The sequence below is a fragment of the Astatotilapia calliptera genome, chromosome 2 (assembly GCF_964374335.1).
Source record: "Astatotilapia calliptera chromosome 2, fAstCal68.1, whole genome shotgun sequence".
Classification (NCBI taxonomy): Eukaryota; Metazoa; Chordata; class Actinopteri; order Cichliformes; family Cichlidae; genus Astatotilapia; species Astatotilapia calliptera.
This window is the reverse complement of record NC_137423.1, coordinates 29,500,625-29,518,312: the sequence shown is the minus strand read 5'-3', so window position 1 is coordinate 29,518,312 and position 17,688 is coordinate 29,500,625. Positions and strand designations below refer to the sequence as shown.

General features: G+C 37.3%; 2 protein-coding genes across 3 annotated transcripts; both read left to right on the top strand.

Moving 5' to 3' along the window:
* Window positions 1-1,550: 1,550 nt before the first annotated feature.
* On the top strand, window positions 1,551-4,085 carry LOC145420523 (uncharacterized). The gene is made up of 3 exons (XM_080289835.1): window positions 1,551-2,814; window positions 3,074-3,196; window positions 3,621-4,085. Exons 1-3 carry the CDS (start codon window positions 2,607-2,609, stop codon window positions 3,830-3,832), a joined length of 543 nt encoding a protein of 180 aa, XP_080145961.1. The 5' UTR covers window positions 1,551-2,606; the 3' UTR covers window positions 3,833-4,085.
* A 6,279-nt stretch (window positions 4,086-10,364) lies between these two features.
* On the top strand, window positions 10,365-16,701 carry LOC113036343 (T-cell surface antigen CD2-like). Of its 2 annotated transcripts, none has more exons than XM_026192660.2 (6): window positions 10,365-10,535; window positions 11,532-11,855; window positions 12,058-12,315; window positions 12,400-12,504; window positions 12,730-12,783; window positions 15,129-16,701. In XM_026192660.2, exons 1-6 carry the CDS (start codon window positions 10,487-10,489, stop codon window positions 15,305-15,307), a joined length of 969 nt encoding a protein of 322 aa, XP_026048445.2. In that variant the 5' UTR covers window positions 10,365-10,486; the 3' UTR covers window positions 15,308-16,701. The 2 variants fall into 2 exon arrangements, with proteins under 2 accessions (XP_026048445.2, XP_026048427.2); XM_026192642.2 differs by having other exon boundaries at window positions 12,670-12,783.
* Window positions 16,702-17,688: the final 987 nt, after the last annotated feature.

The window sequence follows — 17,688 nt, the reverse complement described above, 5'->3', positions numbered from 1 at the left end:
TCTCCTTATCTTTCCTCATGTGTTGCATTTTCCATTGTTATACCTCTCTGACCTGTCTTCCCCATGTGATGTTTTGTGTAATGTATGTATGGTCGGAGGGTAAGATGGCGCCGCCATTGCGTGCAATAGGTCGGCAGCCTTATGAAATTTCCCCTTGTGGGACTAATAAAGGTATATCAAAATCTATTTCAAATCCAAATGAAGAGAGTACACTTGTTTTAAGACAAACCGCTAGACTAGCTATACTCACTGAGTTAGTGAAATCGTACCTTAGAATCGAGGAAGGAAATGATTCCTCTTTTATTTCATAAACACAGTGTGGTGATCAGTATAAGGACTTTGAAAAGATGGTGCAGAAAGTTGTATCTGATGGAAAAACAATCCAACTTGCTGGAGTTGGCTGGAAAGGAAATGGCTGGTAATGGACAGATGCAAGGCTATCGATGGTTACACCCTTGTGCAATAAAGAGGATGTATGCTATGTGATGTTATACGGCTGATTAGTTTGTTTCACTAATTCATCTACACCAGGCATTTTGTAGAGAGTCTTGCAACCGTAGCAACAACTATAATTGATCACCAATATATATATATTTTCTTAATGTGGCTATAATACTCTGTTGTACTATCTGAAGTATCACAGTAGATGATTCAGTAGTAATGATAAGCCAGCATGTACAAGCTAAATTAAAATCATTTTACTGTTTGGACTTCCAGACAAAAATGTCAAAACGTGACACTAATTCTAAAATAGTGCTGCTAGCTGAGCCTTAACACAATGTGCTTCACTCACAGACCTGTGTAATGTTAATGTTAATCTGCATGCCAATAAATGCTTCTTCACATAGTGTGAACTGAGACAAATATTTATTAATGTTTCAAAATTTTCAGGTATGGGAACTTCCTGTGATGGCAGACAGGATGGAGCTCAGTGTTATGGAGCTTTGGGAGGAACTGTGGACATTCAACTGATGGACAGCACTGCAGAAATATCTAGATATGATCTGTCAAAGAATTCATCAAAAATACTAACTGTCAGAAATAATACGTTTTCTTCAAATAGCATAGAACATAGATATCTCTTTTTCCCCAGTAATGGAACATTTAGGATCAATGACCTCAGCAGGAATAACAGTGGTAATTATACCCTTCAAACCTTTCATTCAGATGGAAGATCATCAGGTGAGCGGACTCTACAGTTGTTTCTTCAAGGTAAGTTTTCCTTGTTGGAAAACGAAGCACGAATTAAAATTTTTATTTACTATGTATATAATATATCCCAATAAATTTCAGATACATGCATTTTGGACTTTCCCTGTTCTTAATTCGAGAATGTAATATATACTCTTGTTGTAATGAAACTATATACAATTTAATTGAATACAATTTGACTAAACAAAGCAAATAGGCAGAAACTTAAAATTATTACATCAAAATAAAAATTGTAGAGCATGATTAAAGGTCCTACAAGATACACACAAAGAAATGCTTGCAGACGATTTTATGCAAACAAAAAATGAATGCACACAGCATAATTGGTTTGAGTTGGAAACAAAAATTGGAATTCAGGTCAGACACATGGTTTAAATGAGTACTGTAAGGCTATTGTTGAATATAATAAAGACATTTATAAATACCTTTATGGGTGGAAAATAACCTATTTTTTATATATATTTTTTAACATTGGATTAAAAATGATATTGATCAATTAATGAAAAAGCAGAATCTTGAATTACAAATACTAAATTATGCACTGATATTCTCATTTGTGGTTAGGGAACAGTGAATTTCAAAGACAGACAATTTTATGTAGTTGATACACTCTGAGAACAGATATGTTTAATACAACTCACAACTTGTTACATTTGAACATGTGCTTATTGGCCCAGAGACTATTCACTGTTCACACACATTTTGTGTGAATTTTTGAACCAAAAAAATTTCAGAAAAAAGCACATGAATAAAATGTATAAAGTTTTGGAGGAGATAGGTCTGTCAGGAAGACAATGCCCCAAAACATACAACCAAGGCAGCAAAGTAGTGGCTAAAGTAGAATGCTAAGGTCATGAAGTGGCCTAGTATCCAGACCTCACTACTATAAAATATCTGTGGAATGACAGGAAGCTTTCAGTTTCCAAGTGGCAGCCAACAAACCTAAAAGATTTAGAGAGTTTCTGTGAAGTGGAGTTGGCCAAAACCCCCTTGTGAGATGTGTGCAAACCTGGTGACCAACTGTAAGAAATGAATTACTGTTGTGCTTGCTGAGAAGGGTTTCTCCACCAAGTACTAAGTCATGCTTTGCTTGAAGATCAAATACTTATGAATGACATTCGATCAATTTAAATCAAATTCTAACATTTATGTAATGTGTTTTTTTCTGGATGATTGGTTCTCTCTTCATTATAATAAAACTACCATAAGAATTAGAGACTAATCGTGTCCTACAGGTCTTGTGTCCGTAAGTGAGCAAACTTGTAAATTTAGCAGGTGATCAGAAAATTATTATCAATATCCTATGATAGTAACATAAGTCATTTGCGTGTGTGTTTCTCTCAGCTCCTGTGTCCTCTGTCCTGCTGGTTTCTGAGTGTCTGTCCCAGGGAGAGATGAGGGTGTCCTGCTCCTCTGAGGGAGGGGACAGTCCTCAGTACAACTGGACTCTGGATGGACGCACACTGACAGATGCTGAACTCCTTTCTGTAAATAATGAGAGTAACATCATCACTCTGAAACAGCACGTCTCAGGACGTCTGGTCTGCTCAGTCAGGAACAACGTCAGTAATGTCTCCAAAGAAGAGAAGATATCTACCTGTGGTGAGTGAGATTATTATAAACAAAAGGTAATATTCGGTTTGTATTGATTATGAACACTTTGTACAAATGGCATAACTCATCTAATTGTTTGCTGCATTTTTTCCCATTGTTTGCACCTGGGACATTAATGTGAATGGCTCTTTTTTTCCACTGTATTTCCAAATACATTTGTAAAACCAGCAAACAAAACAAACAAAAACAAAAAAACGTTTTTACTGAGTTTTTTTTTTGTTTTGTTTTCGTATGTCTTTCATTTTAGGAGTAGCAGCTTTGCCCCTGATCGGCGGTGTTCTCTCAGCACTGGTATTTCTCTTATTTGTGGGTGTAGCTGTCATCTGTGCTCAGAGGAAAAAACAGAACAAACTCTCTACAAAACAAAAAGGTACAAAACTTCCTTTAAGTTACTTCAGTCTGACAAAAAATATTTTCCTTTATTTAATATTACCAAGAAAGTTGTGATTCTTTTTGATCTTTTTGATACCCGCTGTCTTTAACTGGGTTTAAATGGTTGGCAATGGCCAGATGCAAGGATAGCGATGGTTCCACCCTTGTGCAATAAAGCGCATGTTTGTTGTATCACAAGACTCATCTAAACGAGGTATTTTGTCGAGGGTATAGCAGCCGTGGCAATTGTTTTGAAACAAGAAATGTAATTTGCACATTTCGACTTCATTCTCAAAGTGACCAGTAATATATATGTGTGTCTAATTTATTTAACTCTTGTTAAGAAATCAAGTTTCATGAAACGTCAAACTATTGTTTTGATGACTCACTGACTTTATTTGCTCAATTTATTTTCTCTGCAGAGGCAGAGAAAGATGATGACCAGGAAGTCACGTATGCTGATGTCAGGGTTATGCTGCAGCAGCAGGGGAAGCAAGTAGAGCAAAGGGTGGAGGCAAAGCCAGAGGTGGAGTACGGCCAAGTCAAGTTTTCAAAGCGACTTCGACACACTGAACCAACAGGAGTTGATTGTATCTATTCCACGAGCACAAAAGGTCCGTGTCAATATAGCTAAAGGTGATTTCCTATCAAAGGAATACAAAATATTAAAACTGATGAATATTTTGAGAAAATGCATCAAGTCTTAAGTTTCCTCTATGTTTAAATACTACCAGTGTCAGTGTTTTCTGCATTTTTATTCTGTTGAAGCTCTAAACAAATGTTATATGGTTGCAATGGAGCAGTTTCTCTTTTCAATTTAACTTTGTTCATCATTTGTTTCACTTCCATGTTTTATTATCATTATTAATGTATACATCTTTATAATAATTAAACATTAAATACTTTTAGTTGACTTGTTGGGTCATTACTTAAAAGAAATGTTACTGGGTGTGGAACATATCAATAAACTAAGCAGGGCAGACAGTGATGACTATTTGTTTCAAGCCTATCAAGCCCAAGCCTTATTTATATTATATTTATAACAAAGCAGACAGTAGGTGTGAAATAAAAATTCCAATAGTTTATTTATTCTTGAAGTAAATCAAATGATGAGACAAAGGAAAACAGATTTAAAAAAACAAACAAAAGAAAACCAACAAAAACAAAACAAACAAAGAAATTAGTAATATCATTGATGGTATGGAATATTAATTCATTAATGTCACAAATTTTTAAAAGGCCAAAATCCGAAACCTCCAATGCCAAAAACAGCAGCTCAACTTAACTTTAACAAAAAGGAAGTAGGGAGAGGCCACTTGGGGAGACACAACCAGTTTTTGCCTCCATTTTTAGAGCTGGGGAAGAAAAAGTACTCAAAATAAAGTCAAGTATTTTACAGCCTTGTATTATTCAGACAGTTTCACTGCATGCCTCTTAGAGGTGTTAAGTTCCATCTCTGTTCTGTGATGCAGGAGTTGTTTTGTCTAACAGATGAGTTTTTGTCTGTTCCAGCTGTTATTTGTGTAATACTGTCTTAGTCTGTTTTTGTGTGTCCATGAAAATGTATGTAAGTCGGGTACATCCTTCTATATTTTATGAGGATTCTTCTTCTGTTAATGTATCACTCATAATGCTCAGTGAGCCTCATTAGGAGTAAGTTTGCTTCTATCAGTGCAGACTCTGCAGTTTTTAATTTTACTACATTCAAAATGACTGTTGACATTACTGAAACTTTCCACTCACTGATTATTATTAGCAGCACTGAATGTGTGCAACAAGCTGTGAAAATGATGTATTATAGCTGGTGTGGTTCTGTCACAGGAAATTTGTGCTCGTTTCATGGGTGTCTAACCAGCTGGCGTGCAGTATGGTGAGGTTTAGCAAGTTACAACAAAGAAGGCATGAACTTAATTCACTGAGCACTTTTTTACTTAACAGGATGGTTCAAAGAAAGAATAAAAAGAATAAAAAAAACATTAACAAAATAGACATTATGAAGAGATCTTTTTAAGTGAAACATTCTTTTGATAAATTAATCAAAATGTATTTCACTCAGTGTTTTCCCTTTCAGTCAGGAAACTTTCCCCTCTATTTCATTTTCTAAGTAACAATAAACTCAGTGAGGAAACCAAATCCAGTGGTATACAAATGTTTGGGCACCCCTGATAATTTTCAGGATTTTTCTTCATAAATCATTGTTTTTTTGGATCATTTAAATATATCATATAGCATACATGCATAATGATATTTGGGAAGTCAAACGTTTATAGGATTTATAGAAAGTGTGCAATAGTTACTTAAACCAAATTAGGCTGGTGCGTATATTTGGGCACCCATGACGTTTTATTGATTTGAATACCTTTAGTACTAATTATTGGAACACAAAATTTGTTTGGTAAACTCATTGACCCTTGACCTACATACACAGGTGAATCCACTTATAAGAAAGGGTATTTAAGGTGGCCAATTGCAAGTTTTTCTCCTCTTTGCATCTTCTCTGAGTAGCAGCCTTAAAACAACTCTCGAATGACCTGAAAACAAAGATTGTTCAACATCATAGTTTAGGGCAGGGTGGGCAACTCCAGGCCTCGAGGGCCAGTGTCCCTGCAGGTTTTAGATGTGTCCTTGAACCAACACAACTGATTTAAATGGCTAAATTAGCTCCTGCAGTTCTCCAGAGGCCTGGTAATGAACTAATCATGTGATTCAGATTTAGTTCCCAAATTTATGCACCAGCCTAATTTAGTTTAAGTAACTATTGCACACTTTCTGTAAATCCTAAAAACATCATTTCACTTCTCAAATATCACTGCGTTCGTCTGCTATATGATATATTTAAATGAAATTGCTCATCCAAACAGTGTTTTATGAAGGAAAATCATGAAAATTATCAGGGGTGCCCAAACTTTTGCATAACACTGTAAAATAGTTTATGCAGATAGTACACCTGTTTTAATTATAACTATCACGACTGCATGTTAATGAGTCTGGTTTTAACTGACTGATTTTTTTTTTAACTAAAATTTCAAGACATAACAGAAAAAACTGCATGTGCGACTGCAGTTTTTATGTTGACCTTTTGTGAGTGTGTTTCACTTCCTTTATATAGTCTCTGGGTACAATAAAGATTTCTCCTTGTATGGTGAAACCAGGCGTGTCGTTAGGTCTGGCAGATCATTTCATGACACTGAGGCTCTCGGTGCTTCTAGAATGTTTCTTGATAGAAGTCACACATTGAGCTAAGGATTCACACACTTCTCATGTTGTTTCACATGTCTATTTTTCATGTAACTGAAACACAAACTTTTTTAAAAATATTTTTCTATATTAGCAAGAAAGAAATGGCAAGAAACAACCAGATATCTGTCACTATGAAAACACCATGCTTGTCTTGGTTAAACAATAGCATGGTCGCTATCCTTTTGTGTTCTCAGAATGTCTACACACATTACCATGCAAGGATAAATAAATATTGTTACAGGGGGACGCTCTTTGTTGCTCTGCAATTCAGTTCCCAACAATCTTAGGTTATTCAGTTGATACAAAATCAAGAATTTAAGTACATCAGCGCTGAAGCCTGGTGATATGGCTGTGAACATGTGATTCAGGGACATAGGATCCATTAAAAAGCACTAGATTGTTTATTGACATGCATCTATTGCTGCATCCAGTAGCAAACTTTGGTGACTATTTAACTCCTATAATAACTCTCATAAATTAGGTCTGATAATGTCATATTATGCATTAGTAATTTGTTTTTCTGCAGTCCGATCTTTGTTGATGAGCTGAAATACAGTACGATATAAAGGTCTTGAACTATCCCTCATTTCTTTAGGTGGTTATACCAAAAAATTGACTTTTAAGTGCTTTAGAATTGTGCAAACTGTCTTTGCTTTCTCAGCGCATGTTTGCACATATTTCAACAAGTCACTGCACCTGTTTCTTATTATCCTAGCAATATATGAAGACATTAGGAATGGCTAAGGAGCTTTATACATTAATTCAACCAGGACAGTGCAAAGTTAAAAAAATAAAAATAAAAAAGCTAAATGAAAAGGGTCAGCAGTATGAAGTTAGGTCATGCTTGAGATGTCAGGGGCTTTTCTTTCATTAAAAAAAAAATAACAACAGACTTGTGTAAAATCGACTAAAACATTAGCCTTTTGAGTTTAGGTCTAATTTACAACAGTGAACAATGATAGCCCACTGTTCACTGATATAAATAAGAGTTGTCATTTTTAACGTAAAAAAATCTATATATTTAAAGGTTGTTCCCTTACTAGTGTGTAATTCTATTTTCCTTTTCTCAAAGCAAACATAAAAAAAAAGGAGTAGAGACCTGTCAGGTGTTTTTAGCTTTCATGAGCTACTTTTACAATCACAAATTGTAGCTTAATTGTATGTTGAGCATTTTTTTTTAGATTGGAGTAAAATTCCTGTAACAGTAGTAGGTGTAATGTTTCCCTCTGTTGGTTCATTGAGGTTCTGCAGTCACACTCATTCAAAGTGAACAGTCTCATAACTGACATAAGCCTTAAATAAAACAACAACAAAACAAACAAACAAAATCAGGTGTTTTTGCCTTTATTGGAGAGTAGAAAGGCAAGCAGGGAGTGTGCAGAGGACACTCAGCAAAGGGTGAGGGTTTGTTTTATAGTTACCTCCTCACCCCTGTGAGCTAAACTGGTGCCCTAGACAACAGTAACAAGAGTCGCATCTGACTTCCTGCCAATATGCTAAAGAAATGTAACTGCACACTTAAAGACATGCAGATGTGATTGTAGTGTGATCTTTTTTAAAAATGCCAGCTCTTGTTTTCTCAACCATGAAGATCATTTCCCTCTCTTCATGTCAGTCCAAATGGGTGTCTCAGAAATCTCCAATTCTTGTAAGTTTAAAGAAGAAGTAATGTGTCAACTGCTTTTACCCCATTTCAAACAATACACCGAATATAACAATGCTCTTTTTGGTCAGAGTTTTCACACATCCTCCTGTGAGGCTGCTCACTAACAGGATGCTGTTGGAGGCTGTTGCTGACGGTGTCAACACACACTGAACAGTGAGAAGGCAAAGATATATTTTTAATAAGAATGCATTTAAGTTAGGGCGAGCATGACCAGTGAGCTTGGTTACCGACACATGCTTATCAGATTTGGTATTGCATAAAGAAAAAGTGATGACGGGTGTACTCTCTAGTTGTGCAGTCACCTGTGCTCCAAAGGAAAAAACTAAATGATGAACCCAAAATCCAACATGTTTTACTTGTATTTATTTCTCTCATTTAATTTATTTTCAACAATTACAGATGTAGATAGAGTCAGGCTTTAAAACTTAATCACCAAAATATTTAATTTAATTGTTACATTTTTCATAATTAAACAGCCAAAATTAAACAAAGTTTCATGGCCAATGAGGCAGGCTCAACTCAAACATACGTCTCAAAGTAAAAGTTCAGTGTGTTTATTCACAATGAAGTCGATAATGTTAAACACAGTGCAAAAAGGGGAAATCCTGCTCCAGGGAGGAAGGGAAAGGAATACAAGCATCCAATAATCCAAATACATGTTTGTTTGTTTGTTTGTGTGTTTGTTTGTTTTTAAATAAAATGGACGTTTCTTTCTAAACGAACACAACAGCTCATAGCCCTTTACTTCAAAAACATGGATTAATCAACTGCAGACACTACACTCTGGAAAAAAGAGAAAAAGACAGCAGGTATATAGTGGAAGCCTGGTTGTCCCAGGTTTACACTGCAACTTGAAAGCAGCTTACATTTGTGGATCTGTGGGAAGCTGGCAGCATTAAATGTTACTCAAAACCCCCACTGGGCATGCAATGTGATGTGCATCTCAAGCTATTTGTCCACACAAATTTAACGTTTTTTTAACCAAGAGCAATGTTAATTATTTGTACACACAGAAAGGTTTTTGATAGGTGAGCTGAACTTAATAAAATAATGAGTAGTTATCCAGGTTTTAATGTACGCATTTGTAAAATAGTTTCACTTGTGGTCAAATTGCTTCATATTTGAGTGTGGATTCAAACACATGCACGTGACTCCTCAAAAGTTACACACAAATCATAGCACACATTTATGAAGCTTATTTTATGCAGGTGGATCATATCATACACATGTGTAACCCTTTAAAGACACATTTCTCTCCATAGTTTCCAGCATTATGGGGAACATTAAGTCATTTCTGTTAACTGTTGCCTTCAAATGCCTGTTTGTTCTAACCCAGTTTCTTCTCAGTTCTCCTAGTTACTTCCCCGTACTTCTACAGAAACCTTGCCAATCTGGACAACTGCTGCTTGCAAAAACATTTATCTCTATTTTCTGTTCTGACACCAATTCTCTGTAAACTGTCACAAGAAGGACTTCTCCCCCAACTCTCTGATAATTGCCAGGTGCCTACACACTACCTCCAATACATTTGTAAAGCTTAGTTTACGCTTGAGGATTATGTCATACAGATTTGGAATCCTTTTGAGACATATTTGCCTTCGTTGCATCCAGGATAAGTCCCACCTGAGCACAGCCAACAACAACAAGAGACAGACAGAAGGCCAACCTGGTGAAGTCAGCCAGGGAGGACTGAGGGACTATGACAGGGTTGTTACATTTTACATTTTAATGATCATGAAACTGATCTTGTGGCAGGCAATGGTGCTAGTTTCAGTCATCATGTAGCTGTAGTGTTTACAGCTGAGAATGAGCAATGAAACATTTCTCCCACTGAATGCAGGGCTGTATTCAGATTCTGGTATGAATGAATATTGGCAACAACAGTCATGAAAACCACTATTCACCCTATAAACTACAATCCTTAAAATGGTGATGTTAATTTTTAAAAATGGTTTAAGGTGTTTCTGCTTCCACTGTGGATGTAAATGCATTTACCTGCATGAGGAACATAAACTACATGTAAGTCACTAAAATATGAACTTTAAATGAGACTTTTGTTGAATTGGATTAAGCCAGTGGCTGAATGTAATAGACACTATGTGATGGGATAGTGGTAGTTGGTTGCAGATCTAAAAATAGTCCAGTGACAATGTAAATAATGACTGAAAAAGCCTGTGGAAGCTCTATGAGCTTCCTTTTATTTATGCCAAATAAGGTATATGTTGCTTTCACTTCCTTTTTTAGATTTACACATATGCAGTGAGAACACGATTTCCAAGGAGCCATTTATGACCAATAAGTATTGGAGATATGTGCATGCCATTTAATAAAGCACTCTGACAACTTCCAACTATGTCAACACACATTGAACAGTGAGGAGACATGGAAGCTGTGCTTGGCTTGATGGTGATTCTACTGGGAGTGCCTCATGGTGAGCTGATCAAGGTTTTTTTTTAAATATAAATAATTATTAATAATATGTTACATATAAGCAATGTGTTTTGAACCAATACCATTTTTTAAAATAAGGGATGTTAAAGCAGCTCTACTAATACTTGAAAAAAGAGATTTGTGCTTTTATTTGTTTTAAAAAAATCAGGTTATATTCTTTTTGGCAAAATCTACAGTTTGTAACCCTTTGAGAAGAGCTTTAGTTTCTTTATGGACATGTCCTTAATTTTAGTAGCAGTGGCCCTGAATTGGATAAATTGAAGAAAATGGATGAACAGGCATTAGGTTAATTGGTGACACTACTTTATCTGCAGTGTAAATTTGAGCAATAATTGCATAGGTCGAAGGAAATGGATGGATGGATAGTAGCAGTGGTAAGATAAACATAATAATGAGATTTTAAAAATTTAAGACTGTTCTTTGTTTCTGCTTCTTTCTTCTTTTTGTTGTTTCTGTTAAATGTTACTTTGTTCATATAAGCACTTTATGTTATTGTGCCATTTTTGTATCTATTTGTATTTTTTCATGAAAATATTAGCATTTCAACTGACCTACTGAACTCTCTATAACTATCTGTAGGTGAAAAGAGTCTGAAAAGTTCTTCTATAGACATGGTATCCATGTTTTAGTTTTAATTGCCCAACAAATTTTATGGTGTTCGCTTTGGCCAAAACTGTGGAGGATCTGTTTAACTGTTTATCTTGGTTATTAACATGATTGCACTCTTGGAAACATTACTGTGGTGATTACTTGCACCTTGGAAAACTACTTCTGCAAAGTAGTCTGAGATTATATATTTATGGCAGTAGTACAATGCTCATCATTTTATACACACTCAATCAAAATAATGGATTATTCAAATATGCAGTTTGGTATTATGTTTCAATGTGGTAGTTCAGAAATATTTGTAACACGTACAACTATTTTACAGAAACTAACGAATTACAAATGTTTTTCTTTATTAATGTTTCAAAAGTTCCAGGTGTGGAAACTTACTGTGATGGCAGACAGGATGGAGCTCAGTGTTACGGAGCTTTGGGAGGAACCGTGGACATCCAGCTGATGGACAACACCTCAGAAATATCTAGATACAAAGTGTTAAATAATTCATTAAAAATACTAGATGTGAGAAAGAATAAGATTATTTCTAATACCATAGAACATAGATATCTTTTCCCCAGTAATGGAACATTTAGGATCAATAACCTGAGTAGGTCAGACAGTGGTAATTATACCCTTCAAACCTTTGATTCAGATGGAAGATCATCAGGCGAGCGGACTTTACAGTTGTTTATTCAAGGTAAATGCTTCCCTGTTGGGAAATTAAGCCATTAAAAGGTCTGAATTTAACCTTGTTTTGGTCATCTAAATATCTCACAAATCTCACATTTTAGATATTTGTGTTTCATGCTTTATACTTGGTTTTCATTAGAGACTACAACGAATGACAAAGATCCTGATTTTTTTTTTAAAATAAAGATCATCTGTGTGTTTTTCCTCAGCTCCTGTGTCCTCTGTCCTGCTGGTCTCTAAGTGTCTGTCCCAGGGAGAGATGAGGGTGTCCTGCTTCTCTGAGGGAGGGGACAGTCCTCAGTACAGCTGGACTTTGGATGGACGCACACTGACAGATGCTGAGCTCCTTTCTGGAGATAATGAGACTAACATCATGACTCTGAAACAGCACGTCTCAGGAACTCTGGTCTGCTCAGTCAGGAACAACGTCAGTAATGTCTCCAAAGAAAAGAAGATATCTACTTGTGGTGAGTGATAGTAGGCGATAATCACAACTTTGACAATTAATGTCACTTTTTATAATGGTCATGAATTATCTCTTTTGCTCATAGGGTTCATTTTCATTAACTGCACCACAGTCAATGGGACAATGATATCGGGGTGGGTGCATAAAGCCAGTAACACCCTGTGTGTTGAACCAGCACAGATTTTTAAGGGTAAGGAGAACGGAGCTGCCATAAGTGATGACATATGGTGTATTAGAAATTGAAAACTAACTACATCCACTGGTGTCATTTTCTTATTTATCCCCATTTAATTTTTTCATAAAATCGTGTTTTCTGACTCAAATAACAGCTCTTTTTTAAAAATTTATGAAACAGGAAATTTGCCACTAATTGGTGTTCTCACGACGCTCATCATTTTCTTACTTGTGGGTATAGCAGTCATCTGTGCTCAGCGGAAAAAGAAAAACAGCAAACATAAAAAACAAAAAGGTACAAAACTTCATCTTTTTCCTCACTCACAATGCTCAGATTGCTTTTTACTCTTTTTATAAAAATAAATAATTATTGGAAATTTTTAACACTAGGAAGGCCCAGAGCCCAGCCATTTGGCTTTTCTACCTTTAAAACCCGGAGAGCAGCCAAATGGCTGGTAGGCTTTTAGCTAAGCTTTAGCTTCAGGCAAGTGGAAGCTAAATTGGCTAGTCATTCATATGTAAATTGGGTTGTTACCTGGGAATTCTGGAGGGAGGGGAGTGGGGGTGTGTGGATGAGGGGGTGGGGGAGCTGCTAAAAGCGGTGAGCTTCCTTTTGTTTCATCTTGATGCATTCTCAATCATCCAGGGAAACAAATCTCCAAAAGTCACCAACTTGGAGTGTTTCAGTTTGCCATCTTAGGGAGAAATCAACACACATGGGTGTATGTCCTTTGTTGCTGAGATTTATTGATAAAAACAGTACAAAAAATCAACCATTTGTACACATTTTTACAAATAATTATAAAAAGTGAGTGAGTACATTTCAACATTTTCAGCAATCACTCACAATCCTGGCACTGCCATGGTATCTGTAGTCTGCATTTACCACATGTGTATCTGTTGCAGTGAACACATCGCACAGTGGCATGATTGTTCTTGCAATTGTGTTTGACCTGACACATGGCTCTTTTTCCAGGGCTCGGTGTGGAGGGTTGTGTCAAAGGCAACTGTTCTTTTCTTGCCTTCTTCGCAGCTACATGAGAGTGAGCTAACTCCCTTGCAAGCTCCACCAGGAAGTCCACCCGTCTTTCCTTCGTCCCGGAGCATGCTTGATACAGCACATGTGCATTCAGTGCTGCCATGTCAATCATGTTATAAAACACGGCAACTGGCCAGCGCCGTGTTCCTCTGCGGACAGTGTACTCCCGAACCATCTGGTCCATCTGGACCATCTGGGTTTTGTGCCTCGCCCCGCGCTGAAACACAAAAACGTGCTCCCCAGGATGGAAGCTGGCTCCAGCAGGTTTGTGAGGACCTCAGAGCTCAGCTTCAGGGCCTGCAGGGGGATGTCTGATCACAGCTACAGCTGCAGTTATTATATGATATAGCTGTTTACAACTAACATTTAAACTCTCCATTCCTTCAACCTCTGCTGCCACGCTGACGGCGTATGCGGCCAAACGGAAGAAGACAGTCTATATTCTTAGCAGCATGCACGGCGTGGTTCAGACTGATAACACTACCAAAAGGAAGCCAAACACTGTCACCCTTTACAACAAAACAAAGTGTGGCGTGGATGTGATGGACCAGATGGTTCGGGAGTACACTGTCCGCAGAGGAACACGGCGCTGGCCAGTTGCCGTGTTTTATAACATGATTGACATGGCAGCACTGAATGCACATGTGCTGTATCAAGCATGCTCCGTCCCGGACGGGTGGACTTCCTGGTGGAGCTTGCAAGGGAGTTAGCTCACTCTCATGTAGCTGCGAAGAAGGCAAGAAAAGAACAGTTGCCTTTGACACAACCCTCCACACCGAGCCCTGGAAAAAGAGCCATGTGTCAGGTCAAACACAATTGCAAGAACAATCATGCCACTGTGCGATGTGTTCACTGCAACAGATACACATGTGGTAAATGCAGACTACAGATACCATGGCAGTGCCAGGATTGTGAGTGATTGCTGAAAATGTTGAAATGTACTCACTCACTTTTTATAATTATTTGTAAAAATGTGTACAAATGGTTGATTTTTTGTACTGTTTTTATCAATAAATCTCAGCAACAAAGGACATACACCCATGTGTGTTGATTTCTCCCTAAGATGGCAAACTGAAACACTCCAAGTTGGTGACTTTTGGAGATTTGTTTCCCTGGATGATTGAGAATGCATCAAGATGAAACAAAAGGAAGCTCACCGCTTTTAGCAGCTCCCCCACCCCCTCATCCACACACCCCCACTCCCCTCCCTCCAGAATTCCCAGGTAACAACCCAATTTACATATGAATGACTAGCCAATTTAGCTTCCACTTGCCTGAAGCTAAAGCTTAGCTAAAAGCCTACCAGCCATTTGGCTGGTGGCGGGTTTTAAAGGTAGAAAGGTAGAAGCCTGGGACTGCCAGTGTTAAATGAAACTTTTTTGATGACTTAGCAAGATATGCCAGTTAGATACGTGGATAGTGTTTAACCAGCTACCTTTATCACAGAAGACAGATCTGCCCTACCATAAAGTCTAAAGCTTGCTAATGAACCCATTTCAAAAGTCATATTTTGTGTGAATCATTTTACATTATTTCCAGTCTTTGTGATAAAACTAACCAACTTTTTCTGCCGGCCCACCGCTCTACTTGCTATTCCTCAGAGGAAGAAGATGACCAGGAAGAAATCTTTGCTGATATCAGGGTTGTGAAACGGCAGGCAAAACAACTGGAGAGAAGAGCTGAACTAGAGTTTGGCAAAGTCAAGTATTCAAAGCGTCCTCGGCAGACGGAACCAACAGGAAATGCTTGTTTGTATGGCAACGTCCATAAAGCCATGTAATTTAAGTGGTCAGTGCTTATACACAGACTGCACAGCTGAAAGCTGATCAGTGAGGAGCTGCTGTCAAGATGTCTAACTATTTTTCGTTAAATGTGATTTCCCATCAGAAAAATAGACTATCAAAGGTGATACTTACTGATATAAATACTTACTGATATTTACTTTCATTGCACTTCCAATCTCTTGATTTAGTATGTTGCACAAATACTGTGAGTGCTTTCTGCATATATTCTGTGGAAGCTCTCATAGAACATTGTTATTTAGGTTATTGAGGGGAGGATCTAATCGTTAATCCAAGATGGCGCCAGTGTGCTCGGCAGGCTGGGCCCTCTACTGTTTGGAGTATCAGATCTCCTACCACTGTTATGCTGACAACATTCAAATCCATTTCCAATTGTCTGATGACCTGCCAGCTTCATTGAATCGTTTGTCTGACAGCTTGAGAGAGTTCCCAGTGGCTGTCAGCCAATTCTCTCATTTTAAATGAGAAGAAAACTGAGATTATGGTGTTTGATAGTCACACTCCACAAGATCAGCTAGCTGCCTGATTTGGTCCCTTTGCTTGCTTCTTAACGATACTGTAAGTAATCTAGGTGTTTTCCTGGATAGTTCATTTAAACTGGATAAACAGGTTTCCTTTGTGGTTAAATCTGGCTTCTTCCAATTGCGCCAAATTTCCAAGGTCAAACTTCTAATACCGTACAAAGATCTTGAAAAACTTATACATGCCTTTGTGACCTCCAGATTAGATTATTGTAACTCTCTCTACTCTGCACTCCAGCTCGCTCACCTCCAATGGTTACAGCTTGTTCAGAATGCTGCAGCTCGTCTTCTAACCGGAACTAGAAAGTTTGCCTCCATTACTCCTGTGCTCTCTGACTTACATTGGCTGCCTATTAAATTTTGTATTGATTATAAAGTTCTGCTGCTTACTTTCAAATGCCTAAACAACCTTGCGCCCGACTATCTCACCAACCTCCTCAGTCTTTATACTCCCAGCTGTTCTTTGTTATCATCTGGTCAGTGACTACGGGTGATTGTGCCATTGCCTCTGTAGCGCCAAACCTCTGGAATAGTCTTCCTGCTACCATTCATGTTTCTGAGTCCATTCAATTCTTTAAAGCACACTTGAAAACTTACCTATTCAACCTGGCTTTTCCAACTTGCTAATTCTCACCGCTCACTAACTGCTGTATCGTTACTCATTTCTCGGGATTATCATGAATTCTCCCTACCCCTACTTACTAATGCCTTTGTTTGTTTCTCTATTTTACCTTGTTTTAATGACTTACTGTTTAGTGTAATCATTTTACTGTTTATTCCTTACTGTGAAGCACTTTGGTGTACCCCCTGAATTTAAACTTGCTATATAAATAAAATTGTATTGTATTGTATTGTATTGTATTTTTCTCTTTCCATTTGAATTTGACTTGTTTTTGACTTGGTAGAAGTTGGACCAGATCATCCAACTCAATTCAGTTTTATTTATATAGCATCAAATTACAACATGTTGCCTCAAGGAGCTTTATATCATTTGGTAAAGACCCTACAATAATACGAAGAATCCTTAAAACACAAATAAAGTAAAAAGGCTGAACATTTGGATGTTTATAAGACATCCAGATATCAACAATTCACCTTTAGTTGGCAAGTGTCCTCATTAAAAACACTGATGTTCAAATTACATAAAGGACAGGTGTGTGAGTCACTTTTTCATCTAAACATGTTTCAAATTGCTGCAAGTTGGATTTTACTTGGATTTGGCCACTGATATTAGTAAACAGAGGGACACTTCCAGGCTTTTTCAGCCTCAGAACAGGGGGATTGTTAACCTGCTGGTCCGCTGTTGTGCACTTTTTATAAGATGGTTGTTATCACAAAATACATCAGAAATTTGTTTAGCTCATCTTGAAAGTTGTAACATTAGTGGTGATTGAGCTATATCACTTCAGTCTACCATGAGATGGCTGGCCATTTAAAGAAAAAAACCCTCATTATTATTCATTATTAGTCATCATTATCACAATTACCTGGGTTTACGTACGTCTTAGAAAAAGAAGGTTGTTCACAAACTCGTGGTTTTTTTTTTCTCTGTTCCTGTTATGACACCAAGCTCAATTTTTCACACTACACTCCTCTTGTTTGTGCTCCTCTCATGTTGCCCTGCACTTATACCTTAACGGTTTATTTTGCTTTACTTGTTTTTGCATTGGTTTATTCCTGCAACCATTTTTATCCCATTATTTTCCTTAAAGTGGTGTACTTGCACATTTTTAGTAAGGACCACACTAGATATGTCAATAACTTCAATCTACAATCATCACCCTGTGAAATAGGAAAGGAAACTTCCCATAAACAGGAAGGGAAAATTCATGCTTCTT